The 20720-nt window shown below is 39.0% G+C and overlaps 1 protein-coding gene across 3 annotated transcripts in view; it reads left to right on the forward strand.

Annotated features, from left to right (window-relative positions):
* Window positions 1–19983, forward strand: part of dock4b (dedicator of cytokinesis 4b) — a 237364-nt gene extending 217381 nt beyond the window's left edge. For all 3 annotated transcript variants that reach the window (XM_057854988.1, XM_057854989.1, XM_057854990.1), the window contains 2 exons: window positions 734–795; window positions 15842–19983. In XM_057854988.1, coding sequence (XP_057710971.1) covers window positions 734–795; window positions 15842–16267 — 488 coding nt within the window. In that variant the 3' untranslated portion in view covers window positions 16268–19983. The remainder of the gene's footprint in view (window positions 1–733; window positions 796–15841) is intronic.
* The last annotated feature ends 737 nt before the right edge of the window (window positions 19984–20720 follow it).

The raw sequence follows: 20720 nt of genomic DNA on the forward strand, positions 1-20720 counted from the left end.
AAAGACATGAATCATGTTTGAATTCCAAAAATACCCATCAGCCATGCTATATTTATTTCACCAACAGTGTTAAACTAAGTTGCAAACCTCCAAGTCAAGGTTTTTGAGGTGAGAGTTTATTTTTAAAAAAATATTTAAAAATATCAAAATATGAGAAAATGGCCCAAAAATAAATTATGTTTGAAATCCCGAAATCATGGTGGAAGCAGCTTGAAAACAGAAACATTTGGGACAAAACTGAAACAACTTGAAAATACAAACAGTGAAGTGAAATTGTCTAAGGTGCAAGTTTATTCATCAATTAAAATAGGTGCTAAAATATGAACATTACATCGAAAGAGTCTCATTTTAACACTGTCAGTCCATTTCAGCCTTAACGCTAAAATGCCTGCCATCCCCTTGTATTTTCATGTCATCATTCCCCTTTAAGAAATGTACTTTTGAACCGTTATTTACTTATTTGGCCCAGCAGTGTACTAAACAGATGCTTGAGTTTCCCCGGCGACAGCAGCTGTTCCATGTCTAAAAAGCATTTAAGGCCGCCCCAAGGACCCACACGACATCGGCAACCATTTGATTCATTCACGCTTAAAGCCACGGGGCCTTCTCGGAGCAGCGTGTGCGGATGTTTGCATGAGTCACGCTGCGTCACGCCGCGCTGGTGGGCGCAAACAATTTGAATTTGCCCTCCATTTCACCGTCTTCTCTCCCATCTCTGCTTCTCACCACTCAGGCTCTTCGGCGAAAAACATGAGGTCGCAGTCGCCAGTGCTCATGTCCAGGTCGCCGCAGAAGGTTGGTACTTTTTCTAGCATGCCAATCTATTGATGACCTTTAAAAAGTATTGAAAGCATGACCACGGAGATAGTTTTGATTAAAAATTGTTGCGCTAGCCATTTAGCCTTTAGGCAAAAACACAAGTTGGTGCGTTCGCGCATGGGTGTCAAACATACGCCCGCGTTTAACAAGTACAGTGGGGCAAATAAGTATTCAGTCAAGCACTAATTGTGCAAGTTCTACCACTTGAAAATATTACAGAGGCCTGTAATTGTCAAAATGGGTAAACCTCAACCCAGACAGAATGTCGGGGAAAAAAACAGAAAATGATGTTGTTTGATTTTTAAAGAATTTATTTGAAAATAATGGCTGAAAATAAGTATTTGGTCAATACCAAAAGTTCATCTCAATACTTTGTTATGTACCCTTTGTTGGCAATAACGGAGGCCAAACGTTTTTTGTAACTCTTCACAAGCTTTTCACACACTGTTGCTGGTATTTTGGCCCATTCCTCCATGCAGATCTCCTCTAGAGCAGTGATGTTTTGGGGCTGTCGTTAGGCAACACGGACTTTCAACTTCCTCCACAGATTTTCTATGGGGTTGAGATCTGGAGACTGGCTTGGCCACTCCAGGACCTTGAAATGCTTCTTAAGTAGCCACTCCTTTGTTGCCCTGGCTGTGTGTTTGGGATCATTGTCATGCTGCCAGCCACATCTCATCTTCAATGCCCTTGCTGATGGAAGGAGATTTTCACTCAAAATCTCTCGATACATGGCCCCATTCATTCTTTCCTTTACACAGATCAGTCGTCCTGGTCCCTTTGCAGAAAAAACAGCCCCAAAGCATGATTTTTCCTCCCCCATGCTTCACAGTGGGTATGGTGTTCTTCGGATGCAATTCAGTATTCTTTCTCCTCCAAACACGAGAACCTGTGTTTCTACCAAAAAGTTCTATTTTGGTTTCATCTGACCATAACACATTCTCCCAGTCCTCTTATGGATCATCCAAATGCTCTCTTGCGAACCGCATACGGGCCTGGACGTGTACTGGCTTCAGCAGGGGGACCCGTCTGGCAGTGCAGGACTTGAGTCCCTGGCGGCGCATTGTGTTACTGATAGTAGCCTTTGTTACTGTGGTCCCAGCTCTCTGTAGGTCATTCCCCCATGTGGTTCTGGGATTTTTGCTCACCGTTCTTTTATCATTTTGACGCCACGGGGTGAGATCTTGCATGGAGCCCCAGATTGAGCGAGATTATTAGTGGTCTTGTATGTCTTCCATTTTCTATAAATTGCTCCCACAGTTGATGTCTTTACACCAAACGTTTTACCTATTGCAGATTCAGTCTTCCCAGTCTGGTGCAGGTCTACAATTTTGTTTCTGGTGTCCTTTGACAGCTCTTTGGTCTTGGCCTTAGTGGAGTTTGGAGTGTGACTGACTGAGGTTGTGGACAGGTGTCTTATATACCGATAATGAGTTAAAACAGGTGCCATTAATACAGGTAACGAGTGGAGCCCCGCTAGACCTTGTTAGACGAAGTTAGACCTCTTTGACAGCCAGAAATCTTGCTTGTTTGTAGGTGACCAAATACTTATTTTCCACCGTGATTTGCAAATAAATTCTTTAAAAATCAAACAATGTCATTTTCTGTTTTTTTTCTACATTCTGTCTCTCATGGTTGAGGTTTACAAATGTTGACAATTACAGGCCTCTCTAATATTTTCAAGTGGGAGAACTTGCACAGTTAGTGGTTGACTAAATACTTATTTGCCCCACTTTATGTGCCGTAATGTTCATAGCACCAGTGAGGTGGGTAAGTCAGGAATGCCAGAGGCTATTCATAAAGACAGTCAAGTTTGATTGATTTGAGTGAAAAAATGTATTTAGAAATGTGACAAAAATCAGGGAGCACACAAATCACTGTCAATCAACTGTACGAGCCCCAAGTCCGATTTCCCCACCCAAATGTTTATGGGTGATAACCAAGCATGAATGTCTTTGGGCTTTATTGATATACATATCACATTTCTGAGTAAAATCACCATCAAATGTGAGCTGATCTTTGTCAAAATCACACAGATGTAAAAAGTGTCTGCTTTAACTAAAACACCGACACATTTATAGGTTTTCATAGTTTAATGAGGATAGCATGCAAACAATGACAGAAGGAAGTGAAAAAAGTCAGTGAACCCTCTGCATAAGGAGACATAAAGAGCAATTGAAACCAATTTTTACCTTAAAATTTAAGTAAGGTGTGTGCCCAATCACTGATGAGTGGTTTAAAGCTGCCCTGCCCACTATAAAACACACACCAATAAGAAATGTCTTGATGAGAAGCATTGTTTGATGTGCATCATGGCTCGGTCAAAAGAGCTGTCCGAAGACCTGCGGTCAAGGATTGTTGATTTTTATAAAGATGAGAAAGGATGCAAAACCATCTCTAAAAGTCTGGATGTTCATAAATCAACTGTCAGAGAAGTTATCTACAAATGGAGAGAGTTTGGCACTGTAGCTTCTCTCCCAAGGAGGGCCGTCCACCAAAGATGATGTCAAAAGTTCAGCGCAGAATACTCAGAGAGGTAAAAAAAAGAACCCTAGAGTGTTTGCTAAAGACTTACCGAAATCACTGGCACAGTCCAATATCTAGGTGCATGTATTAACGTATTAACGGCACGTATTAACTACTGTATATGTAAAGCTATGGCCAAGAATGGTGTTCGATGGAGGACTCCACGGAGGAAGCCACTGATGTATTAAAAAAAAACATTGTTGCTCGTTTAATGTTTGCAAAAAGGCACTTGGACACTCCACAGAACTTTTGGCAAAATATTTTGTGGACTGATAAAAAAAAAGTTGAATTATTTGGGAGTAACACACAACGTCATGTGTGGAGGAAAAATGGAACAGCTCACCAACGTCAACACCTCATCCCCACCATGAATTATGGTAGAGGGAGCATCATGATCTGGGGCTGTTTTGCTCTCTCAGGGCCTGGACAACTTGCAATGATTAATGGAAGAATGAATTCTAAAGTTTATCAGGATATTTTGCAGGAAAATCTGAGGCCGTCTGTCAGACAGTTGAAGCTAAAAAGAGGATGGATTCTGCAACAAAACAATTATCCAAAACACAGAAGTAAATCACTTTCAGAATGGTTTCAGAAGAACAAGTGGCCAAGTCAAAATCCATTTCATGCCAGATATCCCAGAAATCTGATTGAACTACAGCAGTTTTGTCGAGAAAAATGGGCCAAGATTAGTCTTGATCGATATGACAGATTGATCTGCAGCTACATGAAGCGTCTGGTTGAAGTTATTGCTGCCAAAAAGGGGGGCACAAACATATTAAATGTTCACTTATTTCCCCCCCTTCTATCATTGTTTCAGTACTATCCTTATTAAAATATGAAAACCTATAAATATTTGGGTGGTTTTAGATAAAGCAGTCTGTTTTTTCATCAGTGTGATTTTGACAAAGATCAGATCACATTTGATGGTGATTTTATACAGAAATGTGAGAAATTCCAAAAGGTTCAGATACTTTTTTATACCACTGTACAATGTCACTGTCCAGTAGCACAGCTTGATTTGGCAGACGTTTAGTGGGTATCAGAAGTGCTTGGCATGAGTAACAGGGAGAGAAAACAGGCTGCAGAGCCTCCTACAAGACCCTGGACTTTGACAATTGTGTTGAAGGACCGTCTTTAAGCTCCTGGCTTTGATTCCTAGCTCACCATCTGCTGGAGTAGTCCCAAGGCAGGGCACCTGGGCTGCATGGACCAACCAACTCAATTCCAAAACTGCATTAGCATGTTAGCATTAGCAGGCTAACACAATAAAATACATCAATAATTAGCAGCTACTGACACAGAAAATCACATGAACACATAAGTTAGCATTGTGGCTAATCAGCTAACAATAGATGAAAACAAAATTCCGACTCACCAGTTCACTTGGATGTAGTAGAGCACACACCAACAGGTCCCCAACACAAATAAAAAGGTTTGGTTCTACAAGTTATAAAACAGTATTTAGCCACACAAATTTGGAAGATACAATTAGCTGGGTACGTCAGCAACGTTTGAGACTGACCTGCAGTTGTTGCTCCTTGGTTTCTCTCCCACACAACTGAAGGGAGAGGAATGGTGCTGCAACAATTCATCGATTTACTCGAGTAATTCGATGAGAAAAAAAGATTCGAGTTCTGTAATGGTTTGTTTTGAAAGTGTTTGCATTTAGTTTTATGGATTTGGGTGGATAAATTGCCCTCTTGTGGCAACAGTGAATATGACATAACTCATTTCACATGGCTGAATCCAGCTGCTCCCTGTTAAGACCAACATAAGCTACATTTTTGTTTGAGCGAATGTTTATTAATGCATTTGTAATTAAGTTTATAGGTATATTTAGCTGTTTTTTTGTGGGAGTATATGTTTGAACCATTTGTTCAGAGCATGGTAAAAAAAAAAAAAAATACTAATAATATTTTTTAGTATTGAAGCTAGCGGACTTTGGCTATGTAAATTAGCCGATTGTTGTTTTGTTGAAATTACAACCTCATTTATTTATTTTAGGGCTGTCAAAATTATCGCGTTAACGTGCGGTAATTAGTTTTTTAAATTAATCACGTTAAAATAGTTGACGCATTTAACGCACATGTCCCGCTCAAACAGATTAAAATGACAGTACAGTGTAATTGTCCGCTTGTTACTTGTTTTTGGTATTTGGCGCCCTCTGCTGGTGCTTGGGTCCAACAGATTTTATGGGTTAGTACCATGAGTGAGCATGGTGTAATTATTGACATCAACAATGGCGGGCTACTAGTTTATTTTTTGATTGAAAATTTTACAAATTTTAATGAAACAAAATCATTAAGAGGGGTTTTGATATAAAAATTCTATAACTTGTACTAACATTTATCTTTTAAGAACTACAAGTCTTTCCTTCCATGGATCGTTTTAACAGAATGTTAATAATGTTAATGCCATCTTGTTGATTTATTGTTATAATAAACAAATACAGGACTTATGTACTGTATGTCGAATGTATATATCCGTCTTGTGTCTTATCTTTCCATTCCAACACTAATTTACAGAAAAATATGACATATTTTATACATGGTTTGAATTGCGATTAATTACGATTAATTAATTTTAAAGTTGTAATTAACTCGATTAAAAATTTTTAATCGTTTGACAGCCCTAATTTATTTATTTTTATACCGTTTGAGGCTAAGCACAGGTATTTTTAGGTATTCTTTATGTTCCATATCTGATTACTCGATTATTTGAACTACGTAGTTCATCAATTCATCGACTACTAAAATAATCGATTGCTGCAACCCTGGAGAGGAGTCAAGGCAGCTTATATTGTGTCTTGGTGACTAGTTACTGGCCAATTGGCATACTGTGACTTGTCATGTGACCTGGTGCAATCAGGGAGTTTGCGGAACGGCAGGGAATAACATTGTAGCTTATTCATACTGGACATACAAAATCACATGCTTTTATTTTGACACTGGCGCCTTAAAACCGTAGATTTGTGTGATTGAGAGCGTGCTCGGCTCATGTTCACATTCGCTCATTCACCCCTACAAGTCAAAATGGATTGAACGTCTAGCACCGTTAATGGCAACCAATAAAATAACAAGGAAGTGACCCTAAAATGCCCTGAAACCAATAGACCCTACTCACATGACGTCACAACCACGCCCCCGCGCCATATTGTCCGTCAACTCGTCACTGTTGATGCATTACCGCTGCGTAAATTCCTCCTATTATGGTGTGTTTTTCTGCTCGTTAACATTAATAATCAAAATGGTGAATGCGTGTGTGGCGGTTGGTTGCAATAACGGAAGATAGACGGAGAGACTTGAAGTTCTACCGGATTCCGAGAGACCCGGAGAGGAAAGCGAGATGGGCTGCTGCAATTCGACGAGAAAACTGGGCTCCAAACGATTACCACAGATTATGTAGTAGTCATTTTATATCTGGTAAGATGCATTTAATATATATTTAGAGGGTTTTGGGCTGACAACCACAATTAAGATCATTGCTAGGCTAATCGCTGACAACACACACTCAGACGTTGTGAATGAACTACCTGAAAATATATAATTATAAGGGGATAATAAGACAGTTGTCATACAATGAATTTACAATTTCACTATTGAGGTCAAAAGCCAAAAAATAAATTCAACTAGGGACAATCTGGAGTAGTGCTATCGCACTTCATATTTATTACATATTATATATGTACTGTATGTAGTGAGAGTGCTATCGCTAAACCATATGCACATTAAAAGCCCTAGCTCCATTGACAAATGACATGAAATACATTAGACTTGACAGTGGATGTTAGCAATAACAAAAGATTTTGAATTGAAAATTTCGTAACTCACCTTCCGAGCACAAGATTCCTGCCGAATTTTCGTGTACGAGGACGTGTTTCACCTAACCAGCAACGTAGCATTTATAAGCCTCCAAGCTCTTAAAGTTGTTCAAACTTTCGTGAGAATAGGCTGATTTTGTGTGGACAGGATAGTTGTAAATATCAGGGTAGCAGATGTCAGGCAGAGACGGCGGAGACAGCGGGTCGAAAAACATCGATTTAGGCATCAAATATGGATCTGGCGAATGGATAAACTGAAGCTTTTCCACATAACGCCTTTTATGCAACGCATCCAATGAGTTTACAGCGTCAGATAACACCGGGGCTTCCATGAATTGCTCTATAAATTGCACGACTAATTGAAACCATTGAGAATAGGGCTAAAAAATGACGGACAATATGGCGGCCGGATACAGCGACACGTCATTTTGTGACGTAGGTGAGTAGGGTCTATTCAAAGTGACACCAAACAACAGGAAGCAGCCCAGAAATACCTGAAAAATCGACAGGAAATGATCATCTGATTGGTAATTAATTACTGCAAAAAAATGAAAACATATAGATAAATCCAACCCAAGCTATTCTAATACACTTCCCTGTAATCATTAATTGACTATTATAGGAAGAAAATTGTGACAACCAGCCCCTGTTCTCCCCTACGGTATAACCAATTTGATTTGACAAAAGTGTGTTTATTGACAGGAAGTCTTCTAAGTAGTTTAATAAATGTCCTGTAAAGCTTTAGGGTGCGCCGACAGAGCTCTTAATGAGGCTTTTCCCTCCTCCCTATCGTCACAAGTGACAGTGCGAAGCGCGCCGCGTTTGTCGCAGGTGACAGCTTGCAGGGAGGAGAAAAAAGGCGAGAAAAGCGTCTCTGCCGGCGTGAGTGACAGCTCATGCGCTGTCAATCAAATGCTGGGCGCGTTTGTTTGCACACGTTTGAACACGGTATCTGCAGGGTGGTGGTGTACGCACTTGGAGTCAGACAACGGCTGCGCCTGGCATGCAGTCCATTACGCTCCATTGTAAATATTTAGCGTCGTGTTCAACAAAATGTAAATGGGAGGTGTTTATGTTGTTCCGCTTTATCGCCAATGTGCTTTAAAGCGACCTCCAACGAGGCAAGTAAATATTGTTGTTTGCGGGGTGCGTTTGTGTGTATTAAACACATTGGAAAACTGAAGAGAAAATAGTAACTTGGAATAATGTCCTATTTTTTAATAAAGGGGTGAAACGTAAATAGAGCTGCAGCTATCGATTATTTTAGTAGTCGATTAATCAATGAACTAATTCGTCTGAATAATCAAGGAATCGGATAAGGAACGTTGAAAATTAAAATTCCTGAGCTGAGCCTCAAACCGTATATAAAAAAAATAAATGAGGATCTAAGTACAACAAAAGAACATTCTACTAACTTACATCGCAAACGTCCGCTAGCTTAAATGCTACAAAAAGCTGTTTTTTTTTTAAACATTGCTCTTAACAAATGGTTCAAATATATTCTCCCACAAAAAATGGCTAAATATACCAATATACCGAATTGAAAAAAACATTAGCTCAAAAAAAAACAACAACCTTGGCTTATGTTGGTCTTAACAGGGAGCAGTCATGTGAAATGAGTTATGTCATATTCCCTGTCGCCAATAGAGGGCAGTGTATCCACCCAAATCAATAAAACTAAATGCACACTTTCAAAACAAACCTTGACAACGCCACTTTAATTAAACGAATACTCGAAGCAGCAAAACTTAATTTGTATCTTTTTTTATCATTGAATTACTCGAGGTAATCGATTAATCGTTGCAGTACTGAGCGTAAATTTTGGTTGTGCTCGATTCCTGATGTTGTAAAAGTACACGCAAGTCCACAAACCTGCGGTACAATAAAATGCAAGCACACAAGAGTACACCTACTTTTAGTACGAGTACACACATATACACGCAAGCACAAGTGCTTGTAGTACTAGTACATGCAAATACATGTTTGAAGTTCAAGTACACGCTTGGATGTGTGCGTTTAGTACTAGTACATGCTGTACTAGAACATGCAAGTGCATGCAAGTTACGCACAAACACATGTAGTACAAGTACACACAAGTACATGCCCTTGTAGAATAGGTACACACAAGTAAACATAGTGTAAGTACACATACTTATAGTACAAATGTACACATACGCGCTTGTAGTACAAGTACATGTAGTGCAAGTACATGAAAGGACCTGTGCTTGTAGTACTAGTATACGTACTTGTACTACCGGTACATGCAAGCACACGTAGTACAAGTAAAGACATGTACAGTACATGCCCTTGTAGTAGGAGCACACACAAGTAAACATAGTGCAAGCACACATTCTTATAGTACTAATGTAGTTGTAGTTGTAGTACCAGTACATGCAAGTACACATAGTGCAAGTACTCGCGAATACGTGTTTGTAGTACAAGTACAGGCAAGGACATATGCTTGTAGTACTAGTACATGCAAGTACACAGAAATGTAGTACTAGTACATGTACTTGTACCTAAGCCTGTTGCAATATGCAATAATTCCATTTATCGCACGATAAATAAAAATGAAGCCGTTGATTTGTCCGCTGCGATTTATTGTTGTATATTGTTGTTGACGTGTGGGCGCTCCCGTCAGGGGTGACATTTCACGCGGGGCGGCTATTTTTCGGCACAACACCGGATATTTGAGTGGCAAATTAAGAGCGCTATGCTTAAAACTCGTCCTGTTTATGAAAGTCGATTGTCATATGCTGGTGTTGTGCAGTAATGAGTAGAAGTGACTTCTGTGGCGTTTGCTAACTTTTTGAATGCGCGCGCACACTATATATCATGTAATAGCAAACTAGATGTGCTTCGTCCTATGCCATTGGCTACGTGAGCCCAGAGTGATTATGGGACACGTAGTCCATATACTACATCGATGAATTATAAACCGCCATGACTGAATGGAAGTTAAGAAGGCCAAATCAATCCATAGCAGTTACTATAGATAATGCTGCATATATTGTTAATTCAGTATGTGACACAGATGGATTCGGACCACAAATAGTATGTCTTATTCATGTAGTAAACCTTGCTGCTAAGAGAGCTGTAGCAATAAACAGTGTGCCCCGCCTCACTTTAAAAACAGTAAAGATGGTTCTCAGCACTTTTATACAAAATTTCTTCGGATTAGTAAGAAGTAAGCACATAAATATTATGCACTAAAATGCATGTTTATATGATGGCAATATAATTTTTGCTCGTTAGCAAAAAAAAAAAAAAAAAAAAAAAAAAAATACAATAGTTTTTTGTTTTTTTTTCAGAGCATTAAATGTATTGAATCGGATCGAAAATAGTGTCCCCCGTATCGAAAATCGTACTGAACCATGACTTAACTGTATCGTTGCATCCCGATGGAACACCATTGCAGAAGCTATGAGGGGAAAAGTGTTCATTAGCCTAAATGCTTAAGTTATTAAGTGCAATTTTATTATTTTTATTCTTGAAAAACACATTTTATTTATTCTGTGTTTCTGTGCGGTATGAGTATTGTTGTCTTTTACTTAAGATGCATGGTCTATTGTTTTTAGTTATGATTTCTTAAAAAGTATTTTTGAATTTGAGTAAATATTTATCGCGTTTAAATGCGTGTACTTGATCTATTAATACATACTGTATTTTCACTATGTTTTTTGTAAATTGGTTTTTAAAAAAAAAAAAAAAATGCGGGGGCGCAATAATATCGCATATCGCAATAATTTATGAGATAAATTATCGCACACTAAAATTTGTTATCGCGACAGGCCTACTTGTACCATTGGTACATGCAACTACACATAAATGTAGTACTAGTACATGTACTACTAGTATATGCAAGTACACATAAATGTAGTACAAGTACAAACACTTGTAGTACAAGTGCATGCCCTTTTAGTCCGAATGCACACATGCAAGTACACATAGTGCAAGTACATTTGATGTAGTACAAGTACAGTACATGCAAATATGTGTTTCTCGTACAAGTACACGCAAGGACCTGTACTTGTAGTACTGGTACACGTACTTGAACTACTAGTACAGGATTCACTAAATCCGGACCTCGGTGCCACTTTTCCTATCGTGTTTTCCATGTCTCCCTCCTCCAACACATCTGAATAAAAAAATTCAGGATCATTATCAGGCTTCTGGAGAGGTTGCTGATGACATAATCATTTGATTTAGGTGTGTTAGGGGAGAGAGACATGGAAAACACGACGACTGGAAAAGTGGCACCGAGGTCCGGATTTAGTTAACCCTGTACTAGTACATGCAAGAACACGTAAATGTAGTACAATTACACGCAAGTACACACACTTATAATACAAGTTCACACAAGTACATGCCCATGTAGTATGAGTACACACAAGTAAACATAGTGCAAGTGCACAAACTTATAGTACAAATGTACACATATGCATTTGTAGTACCGGTACACGCAAGGACATGTTCTTGGAGTACATGTACTTGTACTACTAGTTCATGCAAGTACACATAAATGTAGTACAAGTACACACACTTGTAGTACAAGTACATGCCCTTGTAGTACGAGTACACACAAGTAAACTTAGTGCAAGTACCCATACTTATAGTACAAATGCACACATGCACGTACACAAAGTGCAAGTACACGCAAGTACATGCAAATACGTGTTTGTTGTACAAGTACATGCAAGGACCTGTTCTTATAGTCCAAGTACACGTACTTTTACTACTAGTACATGCAAGAACACGTAAATGTTGTCCAATTACACGCAAGTACACATACTTATAATACAAGTTCACACAAGTACATGCCCATGTAGTGCGAAACCACACAAGGAAACATAGTGCAAGTTCACATACTTATAATACAAATGTACACATATGCATTTCTAGTACCAGTACACGCATGTACATGTAGTAAAAGTACACGCAAGTACAGCGGATTGTAGTAGTAGTAGTAGTACATCCAAATACGTGTTTGTAGTACTAGTACACGTAGTTGTACCACTAGTGCATACAAGAACACATAAATTTAGTACAAGGACACATACTTGTAGTACAAATAAACACAAGTACACTTATCCATAGTACAATTCAAGAAATGAGGTTCACCACAAAAAAGGAAGAAACAGAAAATCCTTCTGTTTTCCATTTCTATTGTTTTTTTTTTGTTTGTTTTTTGTGTGAATAAACAATTGTGATGCGACTACACCAAACTCCCAGGTGGCACATCATATATGTTCAAGCCAATTTTGATTAACTCATTCAATTAAAAAATAACATAAACAACAAGACAAATAGAGCTTTTGAGAGCAAAGTAATAATTTATTTACACATAACTAACTGAGCAATGACGTTGTCGCCGCGAGAGCCGCCTGTCTCATGAAGATGTTTTTTTTTTAGTTTTTGCGGGGTCTGCTTGGCGAGCAGCACGGACTCAACGACATTGTCCGCTGCATTGGTGGTCCCGGTCTTTTTGCTCGGTCGTCCGCCGTCTGGCATTCTTCCGCCGGTGCCCCGGCCGTGCTGCCCAACCGTTCGTTGCTGTTGAATCGGTTGCGGGTCTTACCAAATGTGCTGTTGCCCCCCCAGTGGCCAGTTTTATTACCTTAAAATGGATTTTCAGCTTTGTGCTTTTCGAGCTCAGTTGAATCAGAACCCAGAGATGTCTCTTATGGTAAAGGAAAAAAAAAAAAAAAAAAAAAACGTATAAGACGCATCAATGCGTCTTTGGGACACTGAAACAATTAAAAATAGAACATATTTATACGTTTTTGGGAGCAAATGAGTTAAGGGCTACATGAATTAATGTTATTTGAGAATTTTGCATTTATAAAAAAATGTTGCAGTTCAAGAACTTTCTTGTATTCTAAGCACGCCAATTTCATGCAAATAAGTCGGTTTCAACCACTTCTGCCAAATCATGCCTACTTGTGCATTTCTGTACGCAACAACACTCATCACCAGACATTGTTAAAAGATGAATTTAAATTGGCAACACAAAAACTATTGACAATATTTCAAATATTGCGAGCTGAAATACATGTTTTCATTCTTCTTTCATCCAATTAACAGTTTCAAACTAAATACATTGCCATCTGGTGGTAGACTGTGGAACTACACATGAAATAATAGCTACGAACCCCCCCAAAAAATAAATAAAATGTGTATGTAACGAGACTATGAACCTGCTATGGAAACAAATTGGATTGAAGATGCAATACTCTAAGCAACAATACATGTCTTATACATGCAGGCACTGAATAACAATATAAAGACAGACCCAAGTAATGACTTTCTACAAAGGCTTGTAAATTACATAGTAGAACAACTTTGGTCGACAGTAGCAACCGCTGTCTAAATTGCATTAAGACAGATAGTCACTGAGATAGTCGTAAATCGGCCACTACCTGCGGTCAATTCAGTTAAAAGCTAATTAGATTAAGACAGAACTGAAAAGAGGAAGTGTTTTTGTCTGTCTGTGTGACTGCTTGCTACTTTGGGGTGGGGAAACAACACCCAGTGTCATCTCAAGGGGACGTACTACATTGGGGCAAATTAGTATTTAGTCAACCACTTATTGTGCAAGTTTTCCCAGTTGAAAATATTACAGAGGCCTGTAATTGTCAACATGGGTAAACATCAACAATAAGAGACAGAATGTGGGGGAAAAAAAACCCAGAAAATCACCATTGTTTGATTTTTAAAGAATTTATTTGCAAATCATGGTGGAAAATAAGTATTTGGTCAATACCAAAAGTTCATCTCAATACTTTGTTATGTACCCTTTGTTGGCAATAATGGAGGCCAAACGTTTTCTGTAACTCTTCACAAGCTTTTCACACACTGCTGCTGGTATTTTGACCCATTCCTCCATGCCGATCTCCTCTAGAGTAGTGACGTTTTGGTGCTGTCGTTGGGCAACACAGACTTTCAACTCCCTCCACATATTTTCTATGGGGTTGAGATCTGTAGACTGGCTAGGCCACTCCAGGAACTTGAAATGCATCTTACGAAGCCACTCCTTTGTTTGCCTAGCTGTGTGTTTGGGATCATTGTCATGCTGAAGGATGCACCCACGTCTCATCTTCAATGCCCTTGCTGATGGAAGGAGATTTTCACCCAAAATCTCTCGATGATGATGATGTTTCCACCCTGATGCTTCACAGTGGGTATGGTGTTCTTCGGATGCAGTTCAGTATTCTTTCTCCTCCAAATACGAGAACCTGTGTTTCTACTAAAAAGTTATATTTTGGTTTCATCTGACCATAACACATTCTCCCAGTCCTCTTCTGGACCATGCAAATGCTCTCTAGCGAACCTGGACGTGTACTGGCTTCAGCAGGGGAGCAAGTCTGGCGGCGCATTATGTTACTGATAGTAGCCTTTTTTACTGTGGTCCCAGCTCTCTGTAGGTCATTCACTAGGTCCCCTCGTGTGGTTTTGGGATTTTTTTCTCACCGTTCTTATCATTTTGACACCACGGGGTGAGATCTTGAATGGAGCCCAAGATCGAGGGAGATTATTAGTGGTCTTGTATGTCTTCCATTTTCTAATAATTGTTCCCACACTTTATTTCTTTACACCAAGTGTTTTACCTATTGCAGATTCAGTCTTCCCAGCCTGGTGCAGGTCTACAATTTTGTCTCTGGTGTCCTTCGACAGACACATAGTGGAGTTTGGAGTGTGACTGACTGAGGTTGTGGACAGGTGTCTTTTATACCGATAATGAGTTAAAACAGGTGCCATCAATACAAGTAACGAGTGGGACTTCGTTAGACCTCATTAGAAGAAGTTAGACCTCTTTGACAGCCATAAATCTTGTTTGTTTGTCTTGTTTGTAGTTGACCAAATACTTATTTTCCACTCTAATTTGGAAATAAATTCTTTAAAAATCAAACAATGTGATTTTCTGTTTTTTTTTTTTCCACATTCTGTCTCTCATGGTTGAGGGTTTACTCATGTTGACAATTACAGGCCTCTCTAATCTTTTCAAGTAGGAGAACATGCGCAATTGGTGGTTGACTAAATACTTATTTGCCCCACTGTAAGTACAACAAAAGAAAAATTGGCTAACTTATAGTCCATAGTAACAGTCCGCTAGCTTAAATGCTACAAAATGCTAACTTTTTTTTTTTTTTTTTAAACATTGCTCTTAACAAATGGTTAAAATACATATTCCCACAAAAACGGCTAAATATAACAGTAAATCACCAAATGCGTTGAAAAAACATTAGCTTAAAAAAAAAAAAAAAAAAAAAAAACTTGGCTTATGTTGGTCTTAACAGGGAGCAGTCATGTTAAATGAGTTACAGTGGGGAGAACAAGTATTTGATACACTGCCAATGGGTTTCCCCATTGGCAGTGTTTCAAATAATTGTTCTTCCCACTGTATGTGATATTCCCTTTCACCAATAGAGGTCAGTGTAGTTGACTAAATACTTATTTTCCACTCTAATTTGGAAATGATTTTTTAAAAAATCAAACTGTGATTTTCTGTTGTTTTTTTCCACATTCTGTCTCTCATGGTTGAGGTTTACTCATGTTGACAATTACAGGCCTCTCTAATCTTTTCAAGTCAGAGAACTTGCACAATTGGTGGTTGACAAAATACTTATTTGCCCCACTGTATGTGTGCTAAAACATTTTTTTGTCTGTCCCCACAAGGCCACCGTGCCCCCGTTTACTCCTTCGCCAACCGAGTGCCATTCCACCAGCCTGGTCTCCAACTCGCCCGTCCTCTCGGGTAGCTACAGCAGCGGAATTTCCTCACTCAGCCGTTGCAGCGTCTCCGAGGCGTCGGGCACCGAGCTGCCCGCCGGGGAACAAGCGGCCACCACGCCCAACGCCGCGCCTGACGAGCCGGTGCGACGAGAGAACAAGACGCCGCCGCCTTACAGCGTCTATGAACGAAACAACCCTCGCAGACCTGTGCCGCTTCCCCACAGTTTATCCATCCCCCCACAGACAGAACCCCCCGCCCTACCTCCTAAACCTCACCAGTTGCGTACAGGCAGCATGAAGCTGGACGGAACCTCGGACCCTCGCATCCCTAGACCGAGGCCTCTTCCTCGTAAGGTGTCCCAGCTATAGGGAAGACGGGAAGAAACACTGGCATTATTTGCACTTTTCTACTGGGCACTCAACCTTTATTTTCATTTGATTTAGGATCCTATACCTCCGCGCCAATAAAAGACAGGCAGTTTTTCAAAAACTTTTATACAGCTAGATATATGTTTACACTTAAAAACAACAGTTTTGATAGGTGTCATGTATATTGGTTCCTGAATTTTCATTTTTCAGTGTAGGATCCCGTACCTCTGCTCTAATTAAAGAACGGAATCTAGTTTTTCTACAGCTTGACTACATGTCTTTACACTTAAAACAGCAGTTTGGATAGGTGTCATGTATATTAGTACATACTGTATGACGATTGTTTTTGCCTTAAGTATTGGGAACCGTGAATCTTGCACGTTTTTCTTTCTTCATTTTGTAACAATTGTACATTTGTACACTGTATGGCTAAAACGGTGCTTGGGTAGGAGCATGCACTTTGGTGAAAGTGTCAAGATCAAGTCATATCTACATGGTACGACAAAGTGGCATTTTAGTGTGTGAAGACCAGCAACTTTTCAAGGTTATTTACCGTAATTTTCGCACTATAAGGCGCACCTGACTAAAAGTCGCCACCCACCAATTTTGACACAACATTTGTTCATTGATAAGATTCACTGGACTATAAGCCACAGCTGTCCTCACTATTATGGGATATTTAGAGCAGAAGATATTAACTGGTAACACTTTATTTGACAGCGGTATCATAAATAACCAAATGAACCACCATTTCAAGGGTTGAATCAATTGGCTGAAAAGCTTCATTGCTTGACAGTCAACCTCTGCTGCCAACTGCTGTCAACACTGTTGTTGTCCAACATGCCTCCTAGCATGCATTGCAGTGCTACAGATGTAAAGTGGTATGAAAAAGTATGTGAGCCTTTTGGAAGTTCTCACATTTCTGCATAAATCACCATCAAATTTGATTAGATCTTTGTCAAAATCACACAGATGAAAAAAACAGTGTCTACTTCAGCTAAAACCCTCCAAACATTTATCAGTTTTCATATTTTAATGAGGATAGTATGCAAACAATGACAGAAGTGGGAAAAAAGTGATAAGTGAACCATCACATTTAATATTTGTGATTTGTGTAAGTCTTTAGCAGACACTCTCGGGTTCATTTTTACCATTTCTGAGTATTCTGCGCTGAACTCTTGGCGTCATCTTTGGTGGATGGCCACTCCTTGGGAGAGAAGCAACAGTGCCAAACTCTTTCCACTTTTCTGACTGTCGATTGATGAACCTCCACACTTTTAGAGATGTTTTTGTATCCTTTCCCAGCATTATACAAATGAACAATCCTTGATCGCAGGTCTTCAAATAGCTCTTTTGACCGAGCCATGATGCATTTTAGACAATGCTTCTCATCAAGACAATTCTTAACAGGTAATGTTTTATAGTGGGCAGGCAGCTTTAAACCACTCATCAGTGATTGGTCACACACCTGACTAAAAATGTTTGGTAAAACTCTCCTTCGGCAGAGGGTTCACTTACTTATTTTTCCCTTTTCTGTAATTGTTTGCATATTATCCTCATTAAAATATGAAAGCCTATCAATTTTTGGGTGGTTTTAGTTAAAGCAGACACTGTATTGTCATCTGTGTGATTTTGACAAAGATGAGATCACATTTGATGGTTATATTACACAGAAATGTGAGAAATTCCAAAAGCTTGATAAATTTTCATACCATTGTAAATAACAATCAAAATTAATTTTCTATGCTAATTAGGCTAGATTCAAACTTCAGGTCTTAATGCACAAAACCGATTTTTTGTCATATGTTTTTTTTGGCGTACCTGTGTCCATTGAGCCCGTTCAAGTATTACGCATGCGCACTAATTTGCAGTCCGACACGCGCTAGGCAGACTGATCCAAATGTGCAGCATCACAAAAAAATAACTACGCACTGTGCGTGCATGACGCACACATAAGCCTTATCTCTGTGTGTACGTTTGCCCCGACTCGGCCATGTATGCAAGACTGAAACATTGCTCATTTGGCACACAGTAAGAAACCAAGCATGATCAGGCTTATCCTTTTCTTTATTTTTTTATGACTGTGGTCAAGCCCGCCTTTTGGACGTCTGTGCAAGTTGATCCATTCTTTACATTTTTTCCTCCGAGTGTTTGGTTCGGGAAACATATGAAGAAAACATCCTTCATATGTTGTCATGTCTCGCGTTGTTTCTACAAGTTCCATAGCAGCAGTGTTTGATCAACATGTTCTTTTTAGAAAGATGACCAGAGAAAACAAGCAGAAATAACCTGGGTTGTATGCAAGGGCGTGTCTGTAATATCCCACTCCTGCATTACGTTGGCAACTAAAAATAGTAGTTGTGCGGTACGCTATTGCTGCATGAATTCCAATTTGGGAGGCTTGACAGTTCAGACCGCTGCTACGTACTGGAAAAATTGCCCAGATCGGATTTAAACCACATACGAAAATGACCCAGATCGGATTTGAAATGGTCCACTTCTATGTGGTTTGTCCCGTTCAGACTGTCAAGTTGTCGAGTCGAAAAAACATGAAAAAATCGGATTCGTGCGTTAAGACCTGCAGAATGAATCTAGCCCTATTTCTTCAGTTACTGTTCTAGTTGTTTCATTAATTGCGAGTTATGGTATTTGGTAACACTGTATTTGACAGTGGCGCCATAGGACTGTCATTAGACAACCATAATCATGACATGACACTATCATGGACATGACTGAATGCTTATGACAGTTCCATAATTATGACGGTCGTATGGCAGTCTTATAACGCCACTGTCAAATAAAGTTTTTGCTATTAACCCAAATAAATCAACAAATAAGGACTGTAAACTGCAGAATTCAGAATGAAGGAAAACAAGTAGGGGCTTATAGTCTGAAAATTACGGTAGTCGGAAACTAATCGTTTCCATCACGACCCACTGCCCTCTGTAGACTTTTTTCCCCGCCGATCAGCTTTGCACTTTTCAATGAAAAACAGAAAGTTGGACCAAACACAAAGGCAAATATTGGCATTTTGCATGCTTTATAGCCTTGTCCAGATTGCATGACATTAAAGTGGGTGGGCTAGTATTGTGCCAAAGTTTAATGCACAATGGAACACTTTTTTTCCCCCCAATTTAAATCAGTGCCAAGAAGCCAAGGGAATTTTGGAAGACCCCATATGTTCTAATCTACTGATATTTTTAAGCACAATATATTCTGTGTAATCGGAGAAGTTTAAAATGCATAAATCAAACATTGTTCTTGACTGCACTAAGCAAATGACCCTGTTTAATAACATGATATGGCAAATCTTGCTCACTGTTTGATAGAGGATCAAATATTTCTCAATCATGAGTCCAGCGATGCTTTTTTTGACAATGGGTGGGAAGGGATTAGCTTTAGGATTGTTTGTATGTCTCATTTTTGTAGTTGTTTTTGTGATTTCTTTTTTTACATGAAATATTCACATTAATCAGTTATGGGAAAACTTGTAAATTATGTGATGAGATTAATGTAAGTAAGCCAAATACTACGGAAAAAGTGTATTGCAATTTATGTAAATACTGTGTTTTTAACAAAATGTAGTTATAACAATTTACAGCTTTGAATGTAATGTTAAAGCAGCAAAATTATTATAAATGTGCAAACTTTTATGGGTTTTGTGAGTGTAGAAAAATAAAAGGTCATGCTTTCATGACGCCTAACACATTTACAAGTTCAATAAAATGCTCAATGCAAATGTTGCTTGTTGTGTTATTTGACCTTGAAAAGAAATTAAGCTACTAAAATGAATTCTGCCACAACACAAGAAAATATCTCAAAGGTAATCCTCCGTGTTTAAAAAAAAAAAAAAAAAATTAAAGGAGCACTATTGGTGGCCAGAATTGGTAGTGCAACTCGGATCAAATTACTGAAGCGCACACTGATGATCCGTTGGCTTGCCGTTCAATCACGTGAAAACAAATTAAATCAAGTCGTTTCCCGATTTTGGATTCTAAAATGAGAACTGGAATAGCAATTCTTTTTCCGATTTTGGATTTGCAAACGAGAAATGAAATAATTTGTTGTACGTTTTCCAATTTTGGATTCGAAAACAAAAAAAGAAGTAATCTGTTTTCCAATTTGGGATTTGAAAACGAGAAATGTACAAGTACACAGATGTACATGCGCTTGGAGTATGTGTACGTGGAAGTATAAGTGCTTTTTGTACTAGTACACGCAAATACATGTTTGTAGTGCAAGTCCATGCATTGACATGTTCTTGTAGTACTACTCCATGTAGGAACACGTAAATAAAGTCCAAGTACAAATAAAACAAGGACACGCAGGTACATGCCCCTGTAGTACGAGTACAGTGTATACAGTGGGGAAAATAGGTATTTAGTCAACCACCAATTGTGCAAGTTCTCCTACTTGAAAAGATTAGGGAGGCCTGTCATTGTCAACATGGGTA

The sequence above is a fragment of the Corythoichthys intestinalis genome, chromosome 13, assembly GCF_030265065.1.
Source record: "Corythoichthys intestinalis isolate RoL2023-P3 chromosome 13, ASM3026506v1, whole genome shotgun sequence".
NCBI lineage: Eukaryota > Metazoa > Chordata > Actinopteri > Syngnathiformes > Syngnathidae > Corythoichthys > Corythoichthys intestinalis.